Source organism: Terrapene carolina, unplaced genomic scaffold (genome assembly GCF_002925995.2).
Source record: "Terrapene carolina triunguis isolate 2854851 unplaced genomic scaffold, T_m_triunguis-2.0 Scaffold247, whole genome shotgun sequence".
Classification (NCBI taxonomy): Eukaryota; Metazoa; Chordata; order Testudines; family Emydidae; genus Terrapene; species Terrapene triunguis.
Window position 1 is genome coordinate 3,812,198 of NW_020664598.1, and position 14,426 is coordinate 3,826,623.

Sequence of the window (14,426 nt, forward strand, 5' to 3'; positions counted from 1 at the left end):
GGGGGGGGGGGCGGCCGCTGGCTTTTTTGCCTAGGGCGGCAAAAAAGCCAGAGCCGGCCCTGGCAGGAGAGAGTCATGCCCACACCCATTCCAGAACCACATGGTGCCACAGGGTTCAGATTAGGACTGCAAGGCACTTTCACCGTGGCTCAGGCATTTCACGCACTCCCAGGCCCAGCCTCCTAGCTGTGGACTCATTTTGCAGCTTCCAACATACCCAGGGTCCCAGCCCCACACCCCTCTCTGCCCCCAGCAGCCAATGAGCAAACAATACCAACTAGCTGGAACAGAGTCCCTGGGCACAATCTATGCATCTGGGCTGCACTGGCTAAAGTTATTCCTCCTCCCACCACTCTAGGGAAGAGAAAGGAGAGAGAGTGGGTATTTCCTAGTCATTCCCCCTAAGGTAGGAGGGGGAAGACCAGTAGGTACAACAACCCCTCTGGTATTAGCACCTTCAAGCAACTCCCTTGCAGCCACTCCCTGTTGCAACTCCACCCTGCTGGTCCCTTCACTCCCCAGCAGATGCCTTTGAAAGCAGTTAAAAAAAAAAAAATCAAGAACTTTCTGACAGCTTCATGCCACAAGCAAGTACAAGTAGTGGGGCAAGGTATTCTGGGCATAGGATGTTCAGAAAGAGCCAGCTGCTGTTACAACAGTATCCCATCTGTGGGTAGGAAAGGGGGAAGTCACTAGAGGAAGAGTCATCTAGGCATTGAAGCAACTGCAAACTATTCCCCACCCAAAAAACCCCACCCCAAAAACCCAACTTCCCCCATGAAAGGAGCAGAGAAGAGCCTTCCTGGGGAGCAGAGACAGACCCCACTGCTCTCATCAGAGATCAGTTCTTGTAAAACCTCACTGCCCCACTCTTCTCATGGATTACAGGACATTAAAAGGGGACAGCTCAGCCCACTTCAGATCACACCACCCTTTCATCCCTTCTAGGCAGCACAGACAACCCTCAGCAAAGCCCCCCCCCAACTCCCTCCAGCTTGCAAGCAGCAGTCACCCTTTCCAACCCACCACTGATTTCACCCCTCTATTCCTGCAGCCAACACCCCAAGCACAAGCCTCCCCATTCACTCACACTAGACATGATGGTGCTGCTTTTTTTTTTAGCTCTCCCTCCAGCTGCTGAGATCTAACAGACAGATGTGGGTAAGGGCTGTACTGCTCCCATGCCCTTAAATAGTTGGGCAGCTGATGAGTCACCCCCTGAGTCACCCCTCCCTTCAGCCAATCAGAAATAGCAATGGGGGGGGGGGTGGAATTTTGAAGATAGGTCACACCCTCCCAAAAGCTATCAAGGCAGAGCTTTCTCCCCAACCCCTGGATGCTAAACCCCACCTTCCCCAAGCAGCCAGCCAGTCATTGGAGTCAGATCCTGCTCCAGTGGCCACAGAGCCAATGGAAAATAGTTTTAGGATGAGAGTGTTTTAAACAAAAATCCAAGATTTTCAAAGAAAAAAATCCCAAACCGTTAAACTGAATGAGAATTGGCAGAGTGGGGTGGGGCAGGGCTAGACCCTTCATTCCAGACAGCCTAGGGTGGCTAGAAGCACCAGAGCCAAAGTGGTGCATGGGGAACTGGAAGTGGTCCATGCAAAATGGAACGGGAGCTTCTCTGCCTATCCAGAGAGGATTAGGACAGGATTCTTGGGATCTGAACTCCATTCTCAGCTCCTGACATTGTGGCCGCCAGTGCACACCCAACTACTAGCCAGCCCACCACCTGATACATCCCAGATCCATAGAGCCCCCTGTCAAGTCACTCAGGGCAGAGAGGCGGAACAGCTGGGAGGCAAGTGACTCCAACTCAGCTGTCCCGCATGGTGCATGCCCACAACCATTCTGGGGTGAGGTGGGTGAAGCTTTCTGGGGCACCCAGTGCTTGTACAGATCTGTCCTGAATTTCAAATCCACCCCTGAGTAGACAGTGGGGGGAGCATTGTGCCCAGTCACAATGGACCATTCCCATAGGTTCTGCATGTTATTTACCACATCGGGTTCGGTCCATGTGAGGGTGATTCATTGTGGAGTGAAAGGGTTGCTCTGGAAAAAGTTACTTCATTGCAAAACGGCTCAACTATAATTAAATCTAAAGAACAGAGTGAATCCAGGCAGTGGGCCAAGCCTCTGCCTCTTGTGGCTTACGGCTTTGCTTGTCTTTTTTTTTTGTTTCTAAATCACAAGGCAGGCTGAGAGGCTCCAAAATGCACATGCGCTTGTTCTCTGAGAGGCCCTTCATGCCCCCATTTACTGTGTGGGGCTCCCATCCCCCCACAAGGGTAAAACTAACTCTAGAGTCCATTTAATTCCTTGATAGTACGATTCAGGACAGAGGATCATCAGCAGAGCTGGGAAGGAGAACTCAGGACTGGGATAGCAGGAGGGGCTGCAGGTCAGGAATCGGGCGCATGGGCAGAGCTGTGGTGTGGTGCAGGGCAGGATTGGTACAGCAGGAGGTATTGTAGTGCAGGAGAGAGGCACCTTGGCAAAGATGTGGGGGTGCTGCAGGTCAGGGCTGTGGTGCATTGGCAGAGATCTGCACATGTGTAGGTGCTTGGGAGGGCAGGGGGACCTCGGACATGCTGCAGGGCAATAGACACTCCCAGCCCCGAAAGAATCAGCTACTCCTGGGTCAAAAGGGTGGGAATGCTCTTGCCTTTTATATTCAGTCGCAGGCTCCTCTTTGCTGACCCCCCCCAAACTCACCGAGTCAAATGGCAGAGCTTTCAGCAGATGCCTGTGATAAAAATCAGTCCCTGGCTGCATCTCCCTGGGGTGACTCATCCGAATATGACTGCCCATAGAAATTGAATTAGCAGCTGCAGGAGAGCCTGGTTGACTCTATGCCATGGACACAATCAGCCAGACTCAATAATAGAAACAGTGTTACCAGAGAATGAAAGAGAGAGGCATGAGTTCCCCAGTGTGGCTGGGGAAAGAATGGGCCCAATTCAGTGAGGCTGTACGAGCATGCCAAGCTACACACGCATTGCCATAGTGTAAGAAAAAGACAGGCCTCCTCAGTGATCGCCTTGACTCCAGGGTGTCCCCCCAGGGCTGGCCTGGGACCAGTGTGTTTGGGAGAGCAGAGGGTGTGCCATTGCCCTTCCCAGCCAGCACTGGGCAGAGCTCCCTTCCCACTCCCAAGGCAGAGCGGATGACAACACGCTCTTGAAAATGCACCTCTTCTGGGAGACGGCACTTCCCGCGGGCAGGGGACTGATTTGTGTCTCATTTTCTCCACAGCTCTAAAACCTCCGTTTACAGATGTAAATGTCAGGGCCCAGCTGCTCAACAGCTGGATTTTGCCCTGCTCTTTCCTGGAAGGCGCCTGGCAGGGCTGATGGGGGGGAGGCTGTACAAGAAATAGCTGCACTCAGGTTCCTGGACATTAGATACATTGCATGTGCCTCCTGCCCCTCCCTACAGGCATCTAGTCAAACCCCATCTAGTTCCCCAATGTCTCAGCCATGCCCATTTGCTTGTTCTTGAAAGGGTTCCTTGGATTTACCCCTCTCACCCACCCCCATGGAGGACTCTCCGTCTGGCAAGGAGGGCTGCATGTCACCCTTCCTTTCATCAGCCAGAGGGAGGGTGTTCCTGGGACGTGTTGCTAAGCCTTGCCACTCCCGATCTGCCTGCACAGCACCCCCAACCCAGAAGAACAGCATGGGGCCCTTCACTCCCTTTGGATGTAGTATGCAGATTGAAAGATGCTGAAAAACTATCTGCCCAGATGTTGTCACAACCACCACTGTTGTGGTGTGAAGTGTCCCACCTCTTCTTCAGTGAGGGCTTGTCCTCAGTGCCAATGGCCAGGCTGCCCTGGTTACCAAAGTGTGGGAGACCACTCGACACCTGGGAGAGACCAGTGGGTGACGCTGCCTACTCCTCGGGAGGCCGTATTCTCTAATCGCTTGGCAAACCCACCCCAGCCCTGCATTCTCAGGGGTCTAAATTGAGCTCAGCACTTGTAAAAGGTGCTGCCCTAGTGCCTGGGCTGCTGTATACACACACAACAAATAGGGCCAGTGCAAGCTTCCCCTGCACACCACCCTGCCCATGTGCCTCAGCCCTGCTGCGAAGGAACGGCCTTTGGGATGAGCCGGGAGTTCCCCCTCTGTGCTCCATTCTGCCCTGGGCTTTGGAGGTAGGAATGTAGACAAGGGGGCCGACCACTGGACCAATCTCCCTTGGACGTGAACATTGCAGCTCATTGCCGCCCTGATAGCTGAAGTTCTCCATTCCTAGCAGCTGAACCCGTGGAGCCAAAGAAGGCCAATGCCAGCTCAGGGTTGCACTTCAATATGTACAGACAGATGGAGAATGGCAGCGGCACCTCACGGGAGTAAAGGGGTGAACACAACCGTACGATCCCCCATAGACAGAGCTGTTCTAAGCTGATAAAAGCTGAATGCAGCCCTGCATCTGCCTCAGTTAAGTCAAGGGTGAGCGTGCGAGTGCATCATTGGAAAGAGATGGGTAAATGCACCAACACAGAACAGCAAACTGGGGCCTTATCTCATGTCATCTAATTTCCGTGCAGTCTCTAGCAGCTGCAGGATGCTTTTAAGATCAACAATAGCTGATAAGTCACGTGACCACTGGGTGGCAAAGCAGCTACATTTGCAGGGTGAAGAAGCCTCCTGCAGCAGTGGAAAGTCCCCAGCACCTGTGGGCAGGGCGACCCTGTTGCCAGGCAGCGGGAGGAGATGGCAAGAGGCCCAGCTGGATGCAGTGATTGCCCTGTCCCCACCAGCTGTATTCTCAGATCCCCAACTTGCTTTTGGCAGGTCTGCCCCATCCCCACACTGGGCTCCATAGTGAGCTCGGCCTTGGCAAGAGGCACCAGTTCAGTGGTCCGGGGGACTTGAGAGTCCTCTCTATGCACAGGACAAACAGCAGAACTGCTGGCTTCCCACATAGATCACCCCTTGGCAACCCCACTGTAGGGGACACGTACAGGCTAGAATGGGGAATTCACTTGAGCTCCAGCCACCTTTAGCGTTTCTGCTCAGACTGTCGCCAAGGGAGGCAAGTGGGCCAAGATTTCCAAAGGTGACTAGCGATTTTGCGTGCCTTGGTTAAGAGGAACCCAACTTGAGACAACTTTAGGGGATGTGATTTTCAGAAAGTGCTGAGCACTCAGCCTCTGCAAATCAGGCCCTGCTAAGGTGCCACAGGTCCCTAGTTAGGTACCCAGAATCACAAATAACTTTGGCAGATCTTGGCCTTAGCCGGTGAATGGGGTTTACGTGGCATAGCCACCCTTTGGAGGCGGACTGAGACCACCGACAGCTTGACAACGGAGGTTGTGCATCAGGTCCCACAACTAGTCCAGTGCAAACAACAAAAGAGGCAAATGTGATGCAGCAAGAGAGGGAAAGCTGCACTTCCTAATTCATTCTCCACAAAGGACACCGCCGCAAGGGGTGAGGGCAGCCACAGGACCCCTTCTTTACCCCATTGCCACATGCTCCTGCAACCACACAGACAAGCTCGACACAGCTCCCTCAGGAGGGCTTGTCGCTGGGAAGTGAGGCAAGGTTTCTCCCTGCCATACCCCTCACCCCAGCTCCTTCTCACTGAGCAAGAACAGAGAGATGGGTCTGGTCCAGCAGAGCCTGTCTTGAGGCACCTTCCCCAGCGAGAGGATGCTTTGCAATTTGAAAACATCTGAAACATCTTTTAGGCAGCAGCAGTTGTCATAAACACTACATTTGGCTTTCCTTTAGCAGTGGAAAGTGCTCCATGCCTGGGGCCAGGGTGTTCTGGGTACTCCAGAATGAGAGGAGACAGCACAACCCCCAGCGGGAGGAGGTGGCCCCACCCTCTTGCTGGATTGCACTCTCCTAGCCACCCTTGTGCATAGCTTGGCAAATGCACATCAACCCTGGATTCTCAGCCTCCTACATTGATCTCAGCGCTTACGAAACTTGCCAGACTGTCAGCACGACTGCCTGGACGGCTCTGTTAACACACAGAACAGGTAGTGGCAGTGCAAGCTTCCCACACACACCGTCCTCCGCCAGCCAAGGTGCTTCACTCCTGTTCTGGAGGAACCATCCATCTGGACTAGCAGGGAGTTCACCCTTCATGGCCCATGCTGCTGTTGGCTTTGTGGCGGATGCTGCCAATGAGGGGGCCTGTTAGGCCCAGACCCTCAAAGGTATTTAGGTGCCTAACACACTGATTTCACATGGAATCTCCTACCTTTGAGGATCTGGACCTTAGTACCTACTAAAGGGCACAAGTCTCGCTAAAATGGCCACAGCTCATTGCAGTCTCAGTGACTGAGATCCTTCATGTATACCCCCCGCCCCACCTCATGGGCTTCTAGGGGCGAGTATTGGATTAGAATCCCCCAGCTCATTCTCCTGTACATGCCCATGGCTTAATGCAACACAGGCTGGATTTTGCTCCCCAGATGCTTCAGTTGAGTGCAGGTATGTGTGTGCGCCGTCTGCATGCATTACTGCAAACGATGCTGCATGACCCTCTGCATGTATAGACCCCACCAGCACCGTAGAGAAAATTGAGGCCCCTACCGCATAGCCCAGAGGTGGGCAAACGACGGCCCGTGGGACTGTCGGCCACATCCAGCCTGCAGCACCGTCCTGCCCGGCCCCCGAGTTCCTGGCCTGGGAGGCTAGCCCCCGGCCCCACCCCCGCTGTTCCCTCTCCCCCGCAGCCTCAGCTCCGCCGGCAGCGCAATGCTCTGGGCAGCGGGGCTGTGAGCTCCTGAGGCAGCGCAGCTGCAGAGCCCGGCCTGACCTGGTGCTCTGTGCTGTGCGGTGGCAGCGGCGTGGCCTGGCTCCAGCCGGGCAGTGCGGCTGTAGCGCCGCCAGCCACCGGTGCTCCAGGCAGTGTGGTAAGGGGGCAGGGAGCGGGGGGGTTGAATAAAGGGCAGGGGAGTTCGGGGTGGTGGTCATGGGGCGGGGGTGTGGATGGGGTCAGGGCAGTTGGGGGGGAACAGGGGGTTGAATAGGGGCAGGGGTTCTGGGGGGCAGTCAGGGAGGGGGGGTTGGATGGGGTGGCAGGGGGTAGTCAGGGGCAGGGGTTTCGGGGGCAGTCAGAGGACAGGGAGAAGAGGTGGCTGGATAGGGGGGCAGGGGTCCGGGGGAGGTCAGGGGACAGGGGTGTGTGGATGGGGCAGGGGTTCCAGGGGGTCCATCAGGGAACAGGGGGGGTTGGATAGGGCAGGAGTCCTGGGGGGTGGGCAGATAGGAGGTGGGGGCTGGGCCACGGCCCCCTCCCCTAACTGGCCCTCCATACAATTTACAAAACCCAATGCGGCCCTCAGGCCAAAAAGTTTGTCCGCCCCTGGTGTAGTTGCTAGTAGGACTGGTACTCCTTGGTGCTAAGCAGTCCTCTTCTTGGTAGACTTAGTACCGAAGCTACCACCAGTGCCCTAGAGAGAAGGGTCTCTTTGCTCTTCCTGAAGGGTGGTTCCAGACCCGAGGGGGTGGTGTGTGTAGGATGCTTGCCTTGTTCCAGTGCAGGGGAAGACTAGCAGGCTGGGAACACAATGCGTCATGCTGCCCTCTGCTGGTCTGCAGTAATGGGGATGGTGTGGCCAGGGCCATTGCAGCCTTTCCACTGTTGAAGGAGGGAGGGGATTCTTGAAACACAAATCTGGTGGTTGTGACCACTGTTGTTGAGATGAGGTATCTGATGTTTGCAATCTGCAAAGCATCCTCTTGCTGTGGCCCCAAAGGGGCTCGGTGTGAAAGAACCCAGTTTGCTCCCCTGGCTCAGTGGGAGCTGTGCATGCAGAGTGGGGAGCCTCCTGTGGCTTTCCACTGACAAACCCTCCTTTGGCCAACTGAAGAAGCAGGGTGGATGAGGCCCTGAGGGAGTTGCATCAAGTCTCCAAGGGCTGGGGCATGGGAAGATGGATAAGAGATTGGGTCCTTTGGTCACATGTACCCTGTACTTTGGCTCTCCATGCAGAGGATACGTCAGGCAGTATCCTCCTGCTATCTCCTGTGTTCACACGGGGATAGTTGTGGAGAGAGGAGGGGGGAGTGGTGTTAGCAAGGCTAATGCATTCACCACAAGCCTCTGCCCTTTCCCCTCCAAACAGAAAGTGCATTGCTGCTTTAACCCTGCCTTTCATCACCCTCATGCACAGCTCAGACTAATAGAATGGGTTATTTTAAATCCACCCGCAACTTCCCCCTGGGGAAAGGAAGAGAGGCGGAGGGAAATCAGCCTGCGTGACAGCTGGCAGTAACATCATCAAGCGCATTGCTGCAAGGTGTGCAGCTGCTATGGGTAGCAGTGTGGTACAGTTACTGGACTAGGGTAATGAGATGGGGATCTTAGGCCAGTTCATAAGGAGACACACAAACCCCGCTCACACTAGTGTTCCCCTGGAGGTCAGGCTCAGCAGAAAGGAAACAGAGGGAGAGGACATTTCTTTCCCTCACTTTTATTCTTGTAGCACAAGGGTGGGCAAACCTTTTGGCCTGAGGGCCACATCGGGTTTCGTAAATCGTATGGAGGGCCGGTTAGGGGAGGGGGTCGTGGCCCGGCCCCCACCTCTGCCCCCGGGACTTCTGCCCCATCCAACCCCCCCTGTTCCCTGACAGCCCCCCGGGACCCCTGCCCCATCCACACACCCCTGTTCCCTGTCCCCTAACCGCCCCCAGACCCCCACCCCATCCAACCACCCCTTCTCCCTGTCCCGACTGCCCCCGAAACCCCTGCTGCCCCATCCAATACCCTGCCGCCCCATCCAACCCCCCCTCTTTCCTGACTGCCCCCCCAGGACCCCTGCCCCCATTCAACCCCATTCCCCCCCAACCCCTATCCACACCCCCACCCCCTGACCACCACCCCAAACTCCCCTGTCCTCTATCTAACCCCCCCGCCCCATGCCCCCTTACCGCGCTGCCTGGAGCACCGGTGGCTGGCGGCACTACAGCTGCCCTGCACGGCTGGAGCCAGCCACACCAACGCCACCACACAGCACAGAGACTGGGTCAGGCACTGCCCCAGAAGCTCACAGCCCCGCCGCCCAGAGCATTGCACCAGCGGCAGAGCAAGCAAGCTGAGGCTGCGGGGAGGGGCTGGGGCTAGCCTCCGGGGCCAGGGGCCGGGCAGGACGGTCCCGCAGGCAGGATGTGGCCTGCGGGCCGTAGTTTGCCTACCTCTGAACTACACCAAAGCTGTCAGCTCATGTCACTTCTGAAATGTAAATCCTCCATGTGCCCACATAACTGTCCCTGTGGAAACCCCTGCGATGGCAGAATAGGAGACCAAGGTCGGACACAGTCACCCTTATTGTGTACAGAAAGATGGTGTCAGAGAAACAAGCACCAAATCTGAGGGTTGAATGCTGCTGGGAGAACCTTTACTTCATTCCTCATCTCCTCCTTCCCCACCATACATGTCCCTGCCCTGAAGCTGAATGCAGGTCCCTAAAGGCATCAACAATGCTGCTGCCAATGCCTGGGGATGGGTAACTGGAAAGTCCTCCTACTGTAGCTGACTGTGCAGCAGATGTGATGAGCCCTGGAAGAGTGGTGCAAGGCATCACCAGCCTGCCTGGCTCTAGCCCATCACCTCAGCAGCCCAAGCGCTGACCCAGAATCCTTAGCGTAAAAGCTGCACAGCAAGAGGCTGCTTAGTGAATCAAAAGTAGCGGTAAAGCCATGGGATATGCTGGTGGTCCAGCAACCACAGGCAATGGCCATATTCACACCTGGGAGCAAGGCACCCCTGTCACTGCAGGGGAGGGAGACATCAGTAGCTCCAGGGGTTTCAGCCACTCCCTTTACACTCCTTGCGTTTCCTCCTTCCCTTTGCTGCTAGCAGCAACCTTGCCCCTCTCATTTACAAGAACGCAGAGTGCAGGCTAAATGCCGGACACTTGTTTATCCACTGAAGAGGTGCAGCACACAGGGCATCCTATGACAATGCTGAAGAGGCCACCTCCCCTCGAGGGGAGAGATGGAGGTTCACACTTCATGTCCTCTCCAGTGTTTGAGATTTAGAGTGGATGAGAAGCATAAAATGTTAAAAGCTTTATTCAAAAGGTGCTTTAAGGCTTTCCTTGAGAGAGATCAGTGCTTCAGAGCAGTGGTTCTCAATCCGCAGGCAGCCCAATCAGCACACAACTGCAGCCCATGTGACATTCTCAGGGCCATACAGGTAATATATATAGTGTGGATGCAGCCCACGTAACAGAGAGAGCTGCACATGCGGCCCACAATGGTAAATAGGTTGAGAAGCACTGCTTCAGAGTCATGCTCCATTCATCTTAGCTCTCAGCGCACAAGAGCCGGGAGCAATTTGGGAGACCGTGATGAGTTGCTACAGATGCCTGAAAGGTACAAAACCATTTGACTAGCAGCTGGCACAGCATCCACGCATGTGAGGCAGAGTCATGCTTCCTCAGCCAGAGCCCTGAAGATCTGTGGCCAAGACATCGCTCTTTCTCCAGAGTGGGAAGGAAAGAGGCAGTGGAATCACATGGCCAATCCACTGAGCTTGGGTTGTATTCTTGTAGCCACCCTCAGATGCAAGCCAACCAAGCCTAATTCAGACACCTAGCATGCGTGGGTGCAGTGCTATTAAAGGTGCCAGATAGCCCCACCAACCAGAGGCCTTCATCATGCCAGGCAGCAGAAGCATAAGCTTCCAATATGCCCCCCCCGCCCATGTCTCAGAGCGAGAAAGGGGTTCCCGCTGCATAATCCACTCAGTCCTTAAAGGGGGAAGGACCAACAACTCCTGCCCCCTAGAAACTTGACTAAGACCTCCTAATTTCAGTCCTACATTTGTCGTGTTTCTCTCCCTACCACCCCTCCGCCCACCAGAGATGGGGGAATGAAGGAGGCCAATTCCAGCTCACGCTCGCACTTTATTATATACTGAAAAATGGCGAGTGTCAAAGAACCACAACAATATGGGACAGAAGCAGTGAGTGGGGCCCAAAGGCACCGTCCCCACCCCCGGCACAGCCAATCAGCAATAATTTATACAAACACTTCCATAAATAAGTTAATTCATAAATAAAATTGTAAAAAGACAAAGCAGCAAGGAATGATTTCCGGGGCTGTGGCACGTTCACAGCACTGACAATACCAACGCTATCTCGTGCACAGCCACACAATAGCAGTGAGGTATGGACACAGATCCCTTTCCCACTGTAGTAGTGGGATCACAACCCATCAGACACAGGCAAAAGCTACACAGTTCGTTACTGATACACTTCACTGGTCTGGCCAGAAGAGCCTTTTCCCTACACTTTCTTCCACAGAGAGTGGAGGGCATAGCAGTAAAGGCCGCCACTGGTTATATACAAAAGAAAAATAAGACAGCCTGCCCTCACCCCACTGGGGAGCAAACAGACACTGGTTTGGCTTGCACATGCCCCCGCCCTGCTTTTAACACAAGGCTTCCAGTTCTCCTTTAGAGTCAGTGGTAGCAGGTTTAACTGAAGGGGAAGGATTCTATCAGGCAAGTTTTGTTCTTGGCAGGATAAAGGAGGAAAGACAACTACTCACACCCTGCCCCCCTGCAAAATAAATGCATAAATAATGGACTGGGTAGAGCCGGGAATTGAGAAAGAAGGGAGAGAAGAATGGGAATGGGTGGAAATCTGGACTGGGATTGGGAACCCCCCCACACTCCACTCCACCCCACCCCCTACTCATCCAGGCCTGCTATCAAGTCTGCAATGCTGTCCACATAGTAGTTGGGCACCAGGTCCTTTGCAGCAGGGCTCTCGCTGGCCATGTAGGCCTGTGCCTCCTCCAGGCGGGACACACCAGTCAGGGTCAGGACCGTGGCAAGCCCACAGTTCTTGCCGAACAGGATATCTGTCTCCAGCCGATCGCCCACCATGAGGGTGCTGGAAGGGTCCACACCAAAGCGCTCTACAATGCAGTCGAACATATACGTGTTCGGCTTCCCCACCACCACCGCCTTGCGCCCTGAGGCTGTTTCCACTGCAGCCATGAGACTCCCTGTCCCTGGGAAGGAGAGAAACAGGCATTCACAAATCAATATGAGATTTTAGCTACTATGGGGCTCAGCCAGGAGGGAGAAACTCAGAACAAACGCTTGTTAACCCAGGACAGACAGGGAGTTAGCATCCCTGCCAGTCAGTGGAATTCAAAGGTCTCCTGCCTGCCTCTTTGAGGTTCAGTGCACTTTATACCCAGAGTTTGAGGGGTAGCACTGTACCTCTTATTTGAGATAGGCCCTTATTGTCAGAGGCAGGCACCATCTTTTTATTGTGGGTTTGTGCACCACCGAGCACCATGGGGTCTTGGCTCATGAATGGCACTTCTAGGCACTGCCCCCATAACAAATAACCACCACTGGTGGTTCAGTGAAGTTTAAGGATTAGATGCATCTTTTCTAGATAAAGAGAGAGAACCAGTGTCAGTCATCACCATCTGAAGGGGCTACTAGGGATGGGGCATGGCACCTCTCACATATAGGTCCCTGGCCCAGTTAGGGTGACCAGATGTCCCCATTTTATAGGGACAGTCCCAATTTTTGGAGCTTTTTCTTATATAGGCTCCTATTACCCCCCACCCCGTCCTGATTTTTCACACTTGCTGTCTGGTCACCCTAAGCCCAGTCTGGCTACAGGAAATGAATTAAAGCTCTTGGTGCAGTTTCTAGTGGGATAGGTGTTTTTTTGTAACATGGCCCCATCACCATAGATACCAAGCCTCCTTGGCTGTCACTCTCAGGAAGGGACTGAGCCATCCGACTCCCTTCTGGCCCACAGGGCTAGCCCCAGCGATCAGGGCAACTGCCAGAGCTGCATCTGCCCAGGGAACACCCTGGGGCTCAGCCCAGCAGCTTCAGTGTGACAAGAGAAGCAGCAGCACCCAGGCAGGGGGGTCCCCAGACCCAGCAGGGGGCAGGCCTGAGTCTCTAGGCGCCTGGAGGCCGCAGCGGGGGGACCCACAGACCCCCCAACTGGAGATCGCAGCCCCCGGGCCTCTCACCCGGGGTGCACTGCCCGTCGCTGAGCAGGTGCCAGGGGTCGGGGTCGGTGGCCACCAGTAGGCACTGTGGGTCGCGCAGGTAGCCGCAGGCCTCGGACAGCTTAGCGAAGGTGAACTGATCATCGTAGCCGACCAGCACGGCGCGCACCGGCGGCTCGTCCTTCCCGCCGGCCGGGCCGCCCTCCCCGGCCAGGCGCAGCCCGGCCTCCCGCAGCTCCCCGCGCAGCCCCTCCCCGCCCAGCACGAAGACCCGGCCGGGCCCGGGGCAGGCGTCGTCGCCGGCCCCCAGCAGCCGCTGGCGCAGGTAGAGCGCGGAGCAGAGCGCGGAGCTGAAGACCTGCTCGGCCCGCACGCCGCGGAAGCCCAGGCGGCTGAAGCGCTGCTGCAGCTCGGAGACCGAGCGCCGGCTGTTGTTGCTGACGAAGAACGTGGCCTTCCCGCTGCGGCTCAGCCGCTCCAGCAGCTCGGGCGCGCCGGGCACCGCCCGCTCGCCGGTCCACAGCACCCCGTCACAATCGAACAGCAGCCCCCGCGCCGGGCCCAGCACCTCCCGCGCGCTCGCCCCGCTCAGCCGCCTGCAGGCCGCCATGCCGCTTTCTCCCGCGGGAATGACCTCACCGCGAGGCGAAGCGCCGCCACCTATCAGCGCGCGCACTCGGCCTGATGGGCAGGCCCGCGGCCCGCCCACCTGGCAGGGGCTGGACAGTGCCGTCCAATCACCGCGGGAGGTGGGGGAAGCGTGACGGATAAATGCGATAGCCCTACCGCAATCGGGGGCGAGGCCTCAGCGTCCAATCACTAGTGCGGACAGGTTTGATGGGCAGGGAGAATTAACCACGCCCATGCGAGGGAAAAAGCGACTCAGAGACCGCAAGGAGGGATTGTGTTTGAGTTTCCTCGAGGACCAATGAGAGGGAAGATAGGGAAGAATTGATAGGTGTTCAGAGCCAATCAGCGTCCGTCCACACGCCGCTCTGAACGAGAAGCCGGAAAACCCCCAGCCCCCAGTCTATTACAGGGGGAGAAAGCTGTAGGGAGGCGGGCAAAACAAAAATGGCGGCTACATTAGCCTCTCAAATAGCAGGAAATAAACGAGAAGGCGTGGGCAGTAAAGATTGACAGACTCATTAGCCTATCAAATATTGTAAAATGCTCAGCAGGTGGCGAATGGGTGAAACGACAGCTACCGGTGGGGCTTTCAGTGACCGAGCGGCCAATGAGGTGCTCGTAAAATTGAATGGGGTGGGGCTAAGAGAGTGACAGACCCACAGGCCTGTTTAATTTAATAATACCCGAGAAAATAGAGAGGCGGGGCAAAAGAAGGTGATTGGCAGGCTGACAGCGGAGCCGAAGCGGGAGTAGGATGACCAGATGTCCCGATTTTATAGGGACAGTCCCGATTTTGGGTCTTTTTCTTATATAGGCTCCTATTACCCC

At 55.6% G+C, this 14,426-nt stretch overlaps 2 protein-coding genes across 2 annotated transcripts in view; both read right to left on the reverse strand.

Moving 5' to 3' along the window:
• Nucleotides 1–1,195, reverse strand: part of LGALS1 (galectin 1) — a 5,045-nt gene extending 3,850 nt beyond the window's left edge. The window contains exon 1 of the mRNA XM_026657589.1: nucleotides 1,091–1,195. Coding sequence (XP_026513374.1) covers nucleotides 1,091–1,099 — 9 coding nt within the window. The 5' untranslated portion in view covers nucleotides 1,100–1,195. The remainder of the gene's footprint in view (nucleotides 1–1,090) is intronic.
• A 9,691-nt stretch (nucleotides 1,196–10,886) lies between these two features.
• SH3BP1 (SH3 domain binding protein 1) overlaps nucleotides 10,887–14,426 on the reverse strand; it is a 30,175-nt gene continuing 26,635 nt past the window's right edge. Inside the window, exons 19-20 of the mRNA XM_029912799.1 lie at nucleotides 12,990–13,649; nucleotides 10,887–11,996 (exon numbers count right to left, since the gene is read on the reverse strand). Coding sequence (XP_029768659.1) covers nucleotides 11,671–11,996; nucleotides 12,990–13,649 — 986 coding nt within the window. The 3' untranslated portion in view covers nucleotides 10,887–11,670. The remainder of the gene's footprint in view (nucleotides 11,997–12,989; nucleotides 13,650–14,426) is intronic.